General features: G+C 39.3%; 1 protein-coding gene across 1 annotated transcript in view; it reads right to left on the bottom strand.

The window, feature by feature from the left end:
* The window catches only part of SH3BGRL2 (SH3 domain binding glutamate rich protein like 2), a 78,129-nt gene that overhangs the window by 12,209 nt on the left and 51,423 nt on the right, over positions 1–14,497 (bottom strand). The window contains exon 2 of the mRNA XM_068985514.1: positions 12,236–12,421. Coding sequence (XP_068841615.1) covers positions 12,236–12,421 — 186 coding nt within the window. The remainder of the gene's footprint in view (positions 1–12,235; positions 12,422–14,497) is intronic.

Genomic DNA, 14,497 nt, shown 5'->3' with positions numbered 1-14,497 from the left:
CAGCTGCTGTCCAGATGTAAAGTCTAGTCCACGTATTCCAGTTCCTAGAGATACCTGTTTGAAGAGTTTACCCCTCTCTGAACAGGAAACAGATTTAACAGAACAGGTAAGGGAAGGGCCAAAAGTGAGAGGAAAAAAAAAAATTGAGGACTAGTGACTCTGTTATTAAAATGTTATCCCTGCTCTTGAATTCAGAAAGACCTTTTTGCCTGTTTCTACCTAATGAATAATCTCTGATGTCAGTGTGAAAACAGAGGAATAAAAAAACTAATAATATAAAAAATGAAAAATAAGAAACAGTGCCTAAATCAGTCTCTACAGATGTAGTGTGAATTTTCTTTCAAGACCAAAGTGCTAACATGAAAATATAGTGCATGCAGAAGATTAAAAGGCAAGTTACAACAAGACTCAGTGTGTTTAATTCAGGTTTCAGTGTTTATGTTAAAAACCTTAATCTTAAAATGATTACAGTTCTCCACATCACAAAACTAGAAATAAAGTCACCTCTCACAAGCGAGTTTCATACATATAAAACAAGACAGCCTATGTACACATAGAGAAAAATATGTAACATTATAAACGATCCATTTAACCACACTGAACCAAAACTATTCTTAATAGGAGGTGATTTTAAAATTTCTAATACTATTTTACTCTTAAAAATTAGATCAGTCATCAACAAAGAATAGTCATCAGCCAAAGTTATTTAGAAATGTCAGACATTTAGACATCTCAGAACGGCAACATTATGTATTTATATAAAAAATTGTCTTAAACTGTATTTCTGCTATAAAAGTTATAACCATGACTTTTAGTTTATGAACCTTTAACATATCACACTCTGGCCAGAGGGCTTCTGACCTGAGTATTAAATCGAATGCTGCGAACAGTTTAGAAATTGTCACCTAAGGTAATTAATTTCTTCTGGAGTGATGAATACAAAATTTGGCAATTAACTTTAAAAGCAAAATAATTCAAAGGAAACTTATTTTTAAAAGTCAGTGTGAGAACAGTACCTGACACACACCAGGCAAAAAGGGTGAGAAACTGGGTCTGTTAATAAATGACCAACAGATGATGTTTTAGGTAATCTGATGCTAGTAATGTAATTTGAGTAGGTTCTATTTCTACTCTAAGTTACTTATAGATTTTAAATCACTATGTAAAACATGTACCTTCTGACATATAAAAGCTTTTGAGTGCTCTGATGAATCTCGAATTGTAAGAAGTTATTTTCTTTGTCATGTTGAGACAAAGAGTAAGTGATTGATAATTTAAAATCGAGACCTTCTTAATACCTTCTTTTAGAGATAATAAACTATATAGTATGATCTAATTTGAGTAAAATAGTATTAGAAATTTTAAAATCATCTCCTATTAAGATAGAAGTTTTTATAGTATGGCCTTAGGCATTCACCAATAAAAGAGAAAGATTGGCTTTCTTAACAAAATTCATTTCTATTGAAATGAAAACACACTAGGGCATATACTGCAAAAGTTAAAAGCATCGCATTTTTAAAACTCACCATAAAGTTTCTAAATGGGCTTGCTGAATTTCTTACACTCAAAAACAATCTCTATAAAGTGTTTGTAAATACACATCTGCAAACTGCACATTGTAAGACAATTACTGTGACTACAGAATATAATAATCAGTTAACATCACCTTGGGAGAAAAGTACAAGTACATAAAGCATATACAAGAAAAAAAAAAACCATTCGTTTCAGAAGCTGGTACATTTAAAACAAAGGCTGAAAAATTCACTCTGCTTCTAGTACCAACTACTCAGGAAAAGAAAAAAATTCTGGGCTATAAAGATATCAGCATAACTGAGCACTGTTACAAATGGGATATTTATCTAAATGCTGCAATTTTAAGAAGAATAGAGCTTAAACAGCTGTTAAGAAAAAGGGGGGGAAAAGCTTCCATTACCTATACTTGGGTTTGCTTTTCAAGTGAAAACCAATGTTAGAGACATTTATAAGCTCATGATAAAATCTACAACAGGTAGAGCTCACAATAGTTTCATTCATCCACAGAGCTTACTTAAGAACATTACCCGTTCACCACGGTTAGACTATTATGGACTGGACAAGCATCTGAGACAAAGGCCTTAAAGTTCTTTGCCCTTTAAGTGTTCCCTAAGAGAATGGCCAGGAAAACCCACAGCAGCCACTCTGAAAAGCGGGATCGCTTCCCACGCTAAGTCGATGACAATTATGTGACAAACCCGTATTATTTCTACACGCCAAGGGCCTTTCCAAACAGAAGGCCACAGGGAGCACAAACAACACGTGGCCCATAAGGAAACAGTGGCAGCAACCACCTCTAAATGAGCCAAAGAGAATGTGGTTTACCCCAAAGAAGACATTCTTTTAAGACAGTCTTGCTAAGACTACAAGAGTTACTGCTGCTGCAAATGCACACAGACTTCTTCCTGAAATTTCTTTCAAGTCTGAGAGTAGCCTCTGAGCAGAAAGTCTTCATTCAGTGGTTAAGGACCATTAATGCTATAGTCTATTTTGCGAAATCTTGATATAGAAGGAAAAAATAGTTGACGGCTCCAATCCCGGGAGGACAGGCAAGATGCAATTGTCTAAAATAGCTTTATTCAACAACTTTTAGGCCAAATACCAAAAATATGAATAAGCCCAAAGCTAAAGATTTAAGATTCCTAACTTACGTTTAACATTTCTGACTGCTCTGATACAAGAGAGCAGAGCAAGCAAATACATCTACCCAAGTGCCCATTGAAACCGGGTGGGAAAAAACTTTGTGTTAAACATAGCAAAGGCAACCAGCAATAAAAGTTTAATAAATACCCAGAGGCGTAAGTGCAAAGGCTAAAGTCAGTTACGAGAATCTCTCATTAATAAAGTCATTCTTTAAGCCACAGGAATTTAATAAAAAAGGATTATATACCCTCCACTACAACTGCTCACATAACTAAACAGTTCTGTTGAGAATAATATGTGTAAAACAATATAAATGTGACATACTCACATGGTATAGAATACTTATTACAGTACAGAAGACGAGTCACTGTTCTAAACGTTAGCGATGCCATGTGTGTACCCACAGGATGTGTGTGCATGCGTTAGTAAATCCAAATGGGGGAGAAATGAGAGAAGCTATATGAATTCCAATTTCTCATCCTCTAAAGAAAAAAGCAAATACTGCCCAATTTAAAATCAAGGAATAGAGATACCAGTATCTCTAGTATCTAGAACATAGAAACAGATGAGAGAAACATAGCTTCGTGTTTCTCTATCCCTCTATATCTCTATGTTTTCAGAGAGGTGATAACTTCAAATCACAAAGCAGCCTATCTCATAAAAGAGGCTGTATCTTGGGAATCTGGGGGAGACTGACCTTTCACGATGGACCCTCCTGTCGACAGACTTTATTATCTTAACACTGATATTAACATAGTGTTAGTGCTTTTCAGTTTTGTTTTCTTTTCCTTAACTGCGTAGGCTCAGAAAAGGGGAAAAAATTTAACAAAAGGAAAACCGCCAGTTTGGATATCTATTAAGATACACTGCTAAGCATACAACTGGGGTGCCCTGAACGGATGGAGATGTTCAACATTCAGAGCACAAGCCATCGTTTTCATGAAGGACACGTGGCAGGGATGTGTCACTGTAGAATATTGAGACAAACATCTCAGCGAGGTGAAAATGGGAGATTAAACATTTATAGAGAGAAGAATAAAAAACAGGGTTATACAGAAGAGAGAAAACTGCAAAGAATATCTAATTAAAATGCTCCAGTAATTAAGAGGGACCGATATCACCCTTCCCCCCCACCCTCTAGTATCTGTGAGGATGTTACATTAGATCATTTACGGTAGAACATTTGAAGAAAAAGATTCCCCTTGATTAGATCTCTGATCTTTTAGACAGAAAACCTTGGAATATAGATTTTCAAATTCAGATCAAAAGGTTCCTAAGAAAATTCTACCTGTGGTGCAGGTGAGCTTCTAACAGAGGTGATTTCCCCAATAGATTTCATTGTAAAATTTAGAAGATAGTTCAATGTGCTTGCTTTTGAGATATTTGGCTTTGAGTTTTGTTAATAAACAGGAATGCAAAATGCTCAGGACCTTGACAGGGCAAGATCCAACAGAATCGGTTAGCCACCTGCTTGAGTGAAAACATCTGTGGAGCTATTCACCCATTCCTAGAACCAATTTTTGTTAATATGTTCTATGTCCCTAGTGTTCTCGTAGGTACCAGGTACTAAGATAAACATGCCACGGAGTCTGCTGAGGGTGAGCACAAGCAACTCAGAGACTGGTTGAAGGCAAAGTCACGAAAAAAAATTCTAAGGGCTAAGGTCACGTTGAGAGTAATGAGACACAAGTTTGGGGCACGATGCGGGGGATAGGGAATAACCAGCGTCCTAGTGAATTAGAGAGAGTCGACAAGGCCCATCTGAACAGAGCTTCGAAAAAGAAACAGGACAGAATTTTGTAGGAGGTAAAAACTCACAGGCCTTGTTAATCAAGGGAGTATGCAGATGAGGAAAACGGGCGTGGGGTGACTTTCAGGGCTTTGCCTAGGACCCAGATAAATAACATCCATGGATGAGGAAAATGGGCGTGGGGTGACTTTCAGGGCTTTGCCTAGGACCCAGATAAATAACATCCACGGATGTTGTAGCCTTGAACCTATATAAACAACATCCATACTTTACAGAGACAGTTGCCATCATCTTGTGGATGCTGACAACTGGATTTTAACTTTCCTTTTTATTTTTCTTACTGACTCTAACAAAAATCCTATTAACTCATAATTACTGCAGACAACTGGACTTCAACAGGGGCCAAGCTGCTCTCCTCATTATGTTCTAAGCCATTGTGCCAGACAATATGCTTAATTTTCCTGAAGGAGACTTGAAAAGCTAATTCTATGTTTCTCCAATGAGACCGCGACTGAACTCTAGGAAGCATAGGTCATGAAGGGGCCCATGAGCTAGGAGATTAGAATGGTTTGCCAGTTAACAAACTATTGTTTCAAATTGCTGAAAACAAACCAAATAGCCCACAGCAGGTGGGAGGACAGATGATAATTAACTAAGTTCTAATAACCCTTCTAATAATCTTTCCAACCCAGGAATCGAACCTGGGTCTCTTGCATTATAGGCAGATTCTTTATCATCTGAGCCACCAGTGAAGCCCTCTAATAATCCATCCAAGGAAATAATACGCAACATCTAAAAAATTAAGTTTGCAATGACATGGAAGCTATTTTTGTTGGAGAAACAAAGCCAGACACAAAATGGTAGATACAGTATGCTCAACTCATGGTCCTGGAACCACTCCCCTGCAGAGGCCAGTTCAGTTCAATTCAGTCGCTCAGTCGTGACCAACTCTTTGCGACCCCATGGACTGCAGCACACCAGGCCTCCCTGTCCATCACCAACTCCTGGAGTTTACCCAAACTCATGTCCATTGAGTCGGTGATGCCACCCAACCATCTCATCCTCTGTCATCCCCTTTTCCTCCTGCCCTCAATCTTTCCCAGCATCAGAGTCTTTTCCAATGAGTCAACTCTTTGCATGAGGTGGCCAAAGTACTGGAGTTTCAGCTTCAACATTAGTCCTTCCAATGAACACTCAGGACTGATCTCCTTTAGGATGGACTAGTTGGATCTCCTTGCAGTCCAAGGGACTCTCAAGAGTCTTCTCCAACACCACAGTTCAAAAGCATCAATTCTTCAGCACTCAGCTTTCTTTACAGTCCAACTCTCACAACCATACATGACTACTGGAAAAACCATAGGTTTGACTAGACGGACCTTTGTTGATAAAGTCAATTCTCTGCTTTTTAATATGCTGTCTAGCTTTGTTGGCAAAGTAATGTCTCTGCTTTTTAATATGCTATCTAGGTTGGTCAGGGATGACCATATGTATGTGTATGTGTAACCTTTTTTAAAATAAAATTACATGTATGAGGTAGGGATTTGTAAAACTAATAATTAAAGGAGTTGGTTCTTCAGTTTCAGAAAAGATTCTAAAATATATCATGCAGAGACAATCTTCAAAAGTTACATAAACACTGCACTTGGGAACAATACAACTGCATACATTTAGGTATTCTAGTGTGCTTCTGAGCCTCTACCCACAGTTAGAAAATGCTGACATATCTCGTTTCCTTTCATACCTAACAAAGAAAAGCGGAGGAGACTCCACAAAGAACCACTGCTGGTCATTTAGCATTTCTGTGCCTCCTGAAGTCTACCCTATCTGTCATCTACTTTCAGACTCCAAGTAAGCAAGGTAATATGGGAAAAGGCAGTCATAGCTGTCCCTCAAATCATTACTTAAACAAAACTGGTCAATAGCATTAATGTAATGTTATCTGGTGAGCAATACATCCAATGCTGAGGTACAAATTTAATATTTTGCAAGTAAGATCTAAAAGTGCAAAAAAAGTAATTCAATAGTTTTAAAACAATAGATAATTTTATAGGTTGCCTCATGGAAACTAATCAAAAGTCTGCCATCTGTCTCTTAGCTCAACTGCCCTCTCTTCATTAGACAGGATGCCACATGAGTAGTTCTAGCCGCAGATTTCACGTCATGTCATCTCTCTCCCACACTTCACCCATAAGCTAATTCTAAGTATTGGCATCCTTAGCCAAACACATACCTGCTCATCTCAGTTACATGAAGGGTCCTTGTGTCTTCCTTTGCTAGATGGCGGATCCACAAACTGGTTAACATGACCCCCAAGTCAAATAAAATTTGGCTGCATTCTCATTTCAAACTCCCAACTTTTTAATAAAATGAAAGAATCAATAAACTTATTTAGCAAAGTTGCAGGACAAAAAGAAAAAAACATATAAAATTCACTTGTGTCTCTACACACTAATAATCAACAATTGGAAAAGGATGTTAAGAAAATAATTCTATTTATAATAACACTAAAAAAAAAATCACTTAGGAATTAACCTAATCAAGAGGTAAGAGACTTGAACACTAAAAACTGCAAAACAATGCTTAAAAGAAATGAACAGAGACATGTAAAATGAAAAGACTTCAATGTGCACAGATTGAAAGACTTAATATTGTCAAGATGTCAATGCTGCCGAAAGCAATCTAAAGATCCAACATTTCCATATCAAAATTCTAATGGCATATTGTTTTGCAGAAATAAGGAAAAATTCTAAAATTCATACAAAATCTCAAGCCAAAACAAGTTTGAAGAAAGACAAAGTTAAAGAAATCATACTTCCTAATTTCAAGACATATTACCAAGTTACAGTAATCAAACCAGTGTGGTACCTGCATAAAGACAGGCATATAGACCAGTGAAATAGAACAGAGTCCAAAATATAAATAAATTAATAAGCCCTCACATATATAGTCGAATGATCTTGAACAGAAGCATCAAGATCACTCCATAGGAAAAGCACAGTATCATCAACAAATGTTAATAGGAAAACTAGATAATGACATGCAAAAGAATGAAGCTGGACCCTTATCTTATACCATATAAAAAAATCCGCAAAAAAATTAATTAATTACAGACCTAAACATAAGACCCCCAAACTACAAAATTTCTAGAAGACAACATAGGGAAAAAGCTTCATAACACTGCATTTGGCAAGTAATGATTTCCTGAGTATGGCTCCAAAAGCCCAGGCGACAAAATCAAAAACAGCCAAACGAGTCAGTATCAAACTTACCAAGTTGGTTCATCAAAAGATACAATCAAGAAAAGTGAAAGGCAACCTAAGAATGGGAGAAAATATCTGCAGATTACATATCTGATAGGAGGTTAATATTCAGAATATACAAAGAATTTTTACACAGTGACAAGAAGTCAAATAACCCAATTAAAAACTGGGCAAAGGACTTGAATAGACATCTCTCCAAAGACAATATACAAACAGAAAACAAAGTATAGGAGATGTTCAACATCACTAATCGTCAAAGAAATGTACATCAAAACCACAACAAGATATCACCTTATACCCATTAGGATGGCTACTCTCAAAAACAACAACAACAAAAAACCCCCAAAGAACAGAAAATAGCAAGTGTTGGTGAGGATATGGAGAAGTTAGAACTTTTGTGCACTATGGATGGGATTATAAAATGGTTCAACCACTGTGAAAAACAGTTTGGCAGTTCCTCAAAAAATTCAAAACAGAATTGGCATATGATATGTAGCAATTCCACTTTTATGTATGTATCCCAAAGAACTGAAAACAGTACCTTGAAGAGATATTACAAACCCATGTTCATAGCAGCACTATTCACAATAGCCAAGAGGCAGACGCAACCCAATGTTCATCATGGATGAGTAGAAAAACAAGACGTGACATACACATACAATAGAAGCCCCTCAAAATTCATACATTGCAACGCCAATGCCCAAAGGAGGCCATTAGGTCTGCAGAGCCCTCTTGGATGAGACTACAGCTCCACTAAGCCCTTTACTACAAGAGGGTACTACAGGAAGTTGGCAATCTGCAACCCAGAAGAGGGCCTTCACCAGAACCCAGCTCTAGTGTAACCCTTACTGTCCAACCTCCAAAACTCTGAGAAATAAATTTCTGTTGTTTGTAAGCTACCCAGTCTGCTGTATTTTGTTACAGCATCTTAATGGATGATGGGGGAACTTTAAGGACAATGCGCTATGTCCTTTCACGTAGCACAAAGGACAAAGACTGTATGATTTCACTTCTAGGAGGTCTCTAAGCTAGTCAAATTCAATAGATATAGAAAGTAGAATGATGGTTATCATTCTACAATGATAGAGGACAAACAGGTGTATTTAATGAGGATAAGAATCTCAGTTCTGCCAGATGAAAAATCCTGGGGACCTGTTTTACAGCACTGTGAAGATACATAACATGACTCAACCGTACATTTAAAAGTGGTTAAGACAGCAAATTTGGGGGCCTTCCTGATGGTCCAGTGGGGAAGACTGTGCATCCACTGCGGGAGGCAAAGGTTTAGTCCCTGGTTGGGGAACTAAAATCCCACATGCCGAGTGGTGCAAAAACAACAACAACAAAAGTAAATTTGATGATAAATATTTTTAAGAAAAAAAATATATAAAGAAATTCAAATCTTTTATTTTTTTTTTTCTTCCTTCTAAATAGGGAGGGAGAAAAGAAATGGGAGGAAATGTTTTCATTTTGTGCAGATGTGTGCATTTTCATTTCTGGTGCATTCCACACATGCCAGTTCCACAGACAGAGAACAGAGTTTAAACCTTGAACATGAGGATCTGAGCTTTCTAAAATGAGGAGAGCCTACATGTTGGGATGCTGATCTTTAGGACTTCATTTCCAGAGAAGAATCTTGCTCATGGTAGGACATTTCAGGGAAAAAGAAAGAACCACCAGTCTGCGTCAATAAGTGTTCTTGCCCACAAAATGAAATAGACACTGAAAACTTGAGAGAAATATATAAAGGTATAGGGGGAACTCACAGAATCCATATTAGGGCTGGAGATCCAGTTTAGAAAACAAGAGGAACTTCCACGTCTGGGAAGCCAAGAACACATCCAGGCCAAACCCCAGGACCAGCTTCCTTAAGGCGCCAAACATACGGTGTCCAGCCGCCAGGTTACACCTGGCCCCATCACTCCCTGATACTCACTGAGCCACCTCCAACTGATGCTATTTCTGCATCATTTCCTCGATGTCCAGATCTAGGGGGGGGAAGAAGCCATGCCAGGACGCTTTCATTTGGTGGGAAATTTCAAAGGCTAAAGGCAGGATTTTCAAGTGTTAAAGGAGAGAGAGGGCAATTGTCCACACTGGTTAGTAAACAGCTTAGCAGCTATGAATGTCTCACATGCCTAGCTCATCCAATTTAAAACAAAGTAGTAAAATTTCCAGCCAATTTAGGAAACAGGAGAATCTTCATGCTTACTGGAGCCTGTCATTTGCAATACTGCAGATTTCCACAGGTTATCCAACTAGATAAGACCACTCATAAACTGTCACTGGGCAAAGAAAGGAGCACAGGAGCAGGTGGTTTGAATGAAGCCATGGTTCAATGCCCTCTAATTCTTTTGTTTTTCTCAAAGTTGAATTTATTGGACCTTGATAAAAGCAGACACCGTCTTCAAAACTGCTGCCAGAACAGACTATAAAGACAGAATGCACGCACAACACTGCCTGCCACCGCGGGACCGACTCTGCTCTAGCAGAGAAGATGCCTCTTACAGGGCACCGCTGATAAATACGGAGGCCTCTAGCCAGCTGCCAGTCCACATGAAAAAAAACTCCATAGACTCCATAGGGCAAAGATATACAGAGATTTAGAAAGCCATGACGAAGTGAAAATAAAGAAAAGGAACTAACTTTATTCCACATCACATTCCTTTTTATTCTTTAAATACATTCCTCTACTCAAAAGGGCCCTGAAGACTTTGGCTTTTATGGTGACAAAGCAAAGATGTCTCTACCTGCCTCCTCCTAATAGGGCTATGAAACAACAAGGATTAAAAACAACTCCACTTTAAAAATAAAACTAGGAGACGCCGACGGTCCTGAACCACATAAGCAGCAAGTGGGTAGAGAAAAGGAGAGACAAGGTGAGAGCAGAGGATGGTCACACTTCAGTGTCTGAAGAGGCAGCATCAACAAGAAATAAGCTGCATTATTATATAAGAATAAAGGTCACTATTTTTGTGGATTTTTTTGAGTCATGATCACATATTTTATTGGGAAAGTATATGGTAACCAAGGGTGTATCCCACTCATGATTACTAGAAAATGTATCAATACTTTCATGCCTACAGGCCAAAATGAGATATTAGTTGAAAATTTGTGTAAACTGTACAATTCAAAATAAAGCTGCTAGGGACTTCCCCGGTAGTGCAGTGGCTAAGACTCATACTCTGACGCTGGGGGCCCAGGTTTGATCCTTGGTCAGGGAACCAGATCCCATATACATGCCACAACTAAGAGTTTCCACATGCCGCACATACCAATGGAGATGGAAGATCCCGCATGCGGCAACGAAGACCCAGTGCAGCCAAATGAACATGTAAATATTGAAAAATAAAAGAGAGCTATTAGTTAAACAGTGCAAGAAAACTTAAAACAAAAATCCAGTGGTTTTGTTGGATTCTGTTCCTCAAATTCTGCAGCTGTGAAAATGCCTTTATTCTGGTCTTGTAATTGAGTGGTAATTTGGCTGGGTATAGAATTTTAGGAGTACTTTAGGAACAGTCATAAATATCCTGGGAAGTAAGATAGATACTATCATCCTTTGTGTAAAGATGAGAAAACTGAGGTATAAAGAGATAAGTGACTTTCCAAAGGTGTCAAGCCAACACAAAATGGTACTGAACTCAAATCAGTGTCTAGCACCAGGTTCAATTTTCTCTTCATGACATGGAAAGATGCTGGGCACCATCTTTACAGCTTTATGTTTCAACATCTCATTCTCTCTCATGTTCATGGAGACCTGTTTCCTTTTGAGCCACCTAAAGCACTGTTACCCTGTTTCTCCATTCTAGCGGCAACCCAGTTCTTTACTCCACCTTAAGTACCCTCACATTGTAGCCCCTCCCTCTTTCCAGGCCATCCTTAGAGAACTGCAACGCAGGTCTCAAAAGAAACACTGACTTACGTACTTAGAGTACTGGCAGAAAGCAAATCTTAACTACTCATTAGAGAAATTTCTCAAAATAAATTTTTTTAACCTAAGGAATAAGAAGGAAAATACAGACTTAGTCAAAAATGCCTTCATTTTCTGAATGCCACAAACAGCAAGAAGGCATCTGATATATTTTAGCTGTTCATAATGACCCAGAAGAACCTGGCAGGCTCTTGGGGTGCAAGAGTTGGACATGACTTAGCGATTAAACCACCACCACCACCAATGATCCACCTGGTTCATGATCATCAAAAAGCAAAGCGCTGACTTATAATCAGGTATTAGCAGTTTTTGAGAAATAAACATTTAAGAACATACCCTTTCCATTCTGTCCCCCAGAATGTATGAATCAAAAAATATGCTTTAAAATGTAGAACACAATAAACACACATATACACAGCTTCTCTTCCCATCCCCTTTGTCTCAAAGCAAACAGGAAGACATCGCCTGTGACCTTGGACTCACACGCCCACATAACTTCACTCTCTGTTAGATCTGTGGACCTGGATAGGTACTAGGTGAGGAGGTCACAGCCTGCACTGAAAAATCCCAACCGCACCCCAGGCAAAGAAATGATGTGGGAACAATCCAGCTGCTTACTCCACAGTACTGGTCATCATTGAATATCTGAGGCGGCAGAGGGTTGCCCTGAGCAGGCTTCTTCTCCGGGGGGATGTTCTTATACATCCACTGCCTCTGCTCTTCTGACATTGTGATGTCCACCTCCTCAAACTCTATCTTGTTGGCTTCCAGAAATCTAACCACATCCTGCTGTTTCTTCTTTATCTGCAGAGAGAAGACAAATACATAAGGAGAAATGCTCCTCTGAAACCATATGCACAAGTTTCCCATGTGAACTAGATTTGACTGCTCATTGTCAAAGGCCCCTGAGCCACCCCTCCCCGCAAAAAGAGGTGATTTTTGCAGACCCCACAAACCACCCACTCCCTGGTTATCAAGCAGATGGCTAAGTAAGCCCTGACACAGTGATTTCTGCACAGAATTCTGGGGCACATCTCAGATGGTCTGGGAGGGACAGACTAGGTCTGAGGTGGGAGATTCACTTAGCTTTCTAGGGGCCATAACCACTCCCCCTCCCACCCCTCAAAGTTGACAGGGACAGTCACAAAGACCCCCTGTGCCCCCAACCATTTGAAAACCACATATAGCCCATCTGAGATGTTGACACTTCGTTGATTCCTGGGAGTGGCCACATTTTTATTCCCCCAGCAGCCTCTTTCAGATATTCCATAGCTGTAGCCACTGTCATCAAAGCGTCCTTTCATCAACTCACAGGAGGAAAATGTTCTCCACTTCTAAGATGAGAGTGAACAGCAAGCACCAGCTTACTTTGAACTCCCTTTCTTAACCGTTCTTGTTTCTCTCATCTTTATGTTTCCTTCCAGTCACCAGAGGTCAGGTGTGCTCTTGAAGAGCTGCAAACACCTGTGCCAGGTTTTCCAACTGTTATAAATCTTTGTTTTTTAAGGTATGTATTAACAAACCAAGATGGGGTGACAATATTCAGTATCTTCAACACAGCATATGAAACATATGAGTAAACAGTTGTGCTTTTTCTAAATGATTCTGGGAAACATGCATAAAAGCCAAACAAGGGAATTCCCACGGGGTCCAGTGGTTAGGACTCCATGTTCTCACTGCCGACAATGCAGGTTTGATCTCTGGTTGGGTAACTAATGACAGACATTGAACATGACATTGAAGCCGCTCAGTTGTGTCCGACTCTGCGACCCCGAGGACTGTAGCCTACCAGGCTCCTCCGTCCATGGAATTTTCCAGGCAAGAGTCCTGGAGTGGGTTGCCATTTCCTTCTCCAGGAGATCTTCCCAACCCGGGGATTGAACCCGAGGCTCCTGCATTGTAGGCAGACGCTTTACCGTCTGAGCCCCCAGGAAAGATCCTGCAAGATCCTGCAAAGCCGACATGCAGCCATTAAAAAAAAAAAAAATTAAAAGGTGAAGTAAATGTTATAATGGCCAAAGGAAAGAATCATTTTGAGAAATGAAGCAGCTAGAAAGACCTCCCAACACAGAAAATAAAATGCTGAAGAACCAACCTTCACATACCAATAGCCCCAACCAATCCCTCCCAGCCCCACCCCCCAATCCAACTCCTCCCCCAAAGCTTCGGTGACATGTTTCTCTGAGGTGGAAGTCTGTTAAACACCAGGAGGATAGAGGCATTGGGAAGCCCATACCTTATATACGGAAACCCAGATCACTGGGTTCAAGTCTACGAATGAATAAGGAGATGGCATAATTAGTACAGACAGAAATAATAGGCTGGCAAAATATGACATCTTTAAGCTCAATATTATAAAAAGAGAGAATTGCCATGTGGTTGTAAATCCAAGTTGAAAATGCCATTATCTTAATTTCTTGAATTAAGCCATTTCTCATGTCTGAAAAAGTTAACTTTTTCTCCTCATGCTATTTCAGAATATATGTTATTTTGTAACTCCAATGTGCAAAACGTTATCAGCCTTCCTAGTCAACTTTTCTTTATAACCCTACCAGGCAGAGTTCCTCATCCCTGAGGTTGAAATTGTTCACCTATTTTGATCAAAGTCCTAGTGGGTGTTCTTCTCAAGACAATCATGTCATTGTCCTAAAATCCTTGTTCAGTGGACCCCCACTGATCTTTGTAGTACAAACAAAAGGTTACCTACAATTTTACTATCCAACAGCCACTGCCAAAATCTAAACAGAGAAAAGGGTCCGGATTTAATGTCCCTGTTTGGAGCTCTACGTACCCAGCACATTTCAATCACTCATGAGTGTGATCAAAAATGAAACTTATCTTGGTTTTCCATATATAAGGTATGGGCTTCCCTGGTGGCTC

The sequence above is a fragment of the Capricornis sumatraensis genome, chromosome 13, assembly GCF_032405125.1.
Source record: "Capricornis sumatraensis isolate serow.1 chromosome 13, serow.2, whole genome shotgun sequence".
Taxonomy (NCBI): Eukaryota; Metazoa; Chordata; class Mammalia; order Artiodactyla; family Bovidae; genus Capricornis; species Capricornis sumatraensis.
Note: the sequence above shows the minus strand (reverse complement) of the source record. Positions and strands in the feature narration are given on the sequence as shown.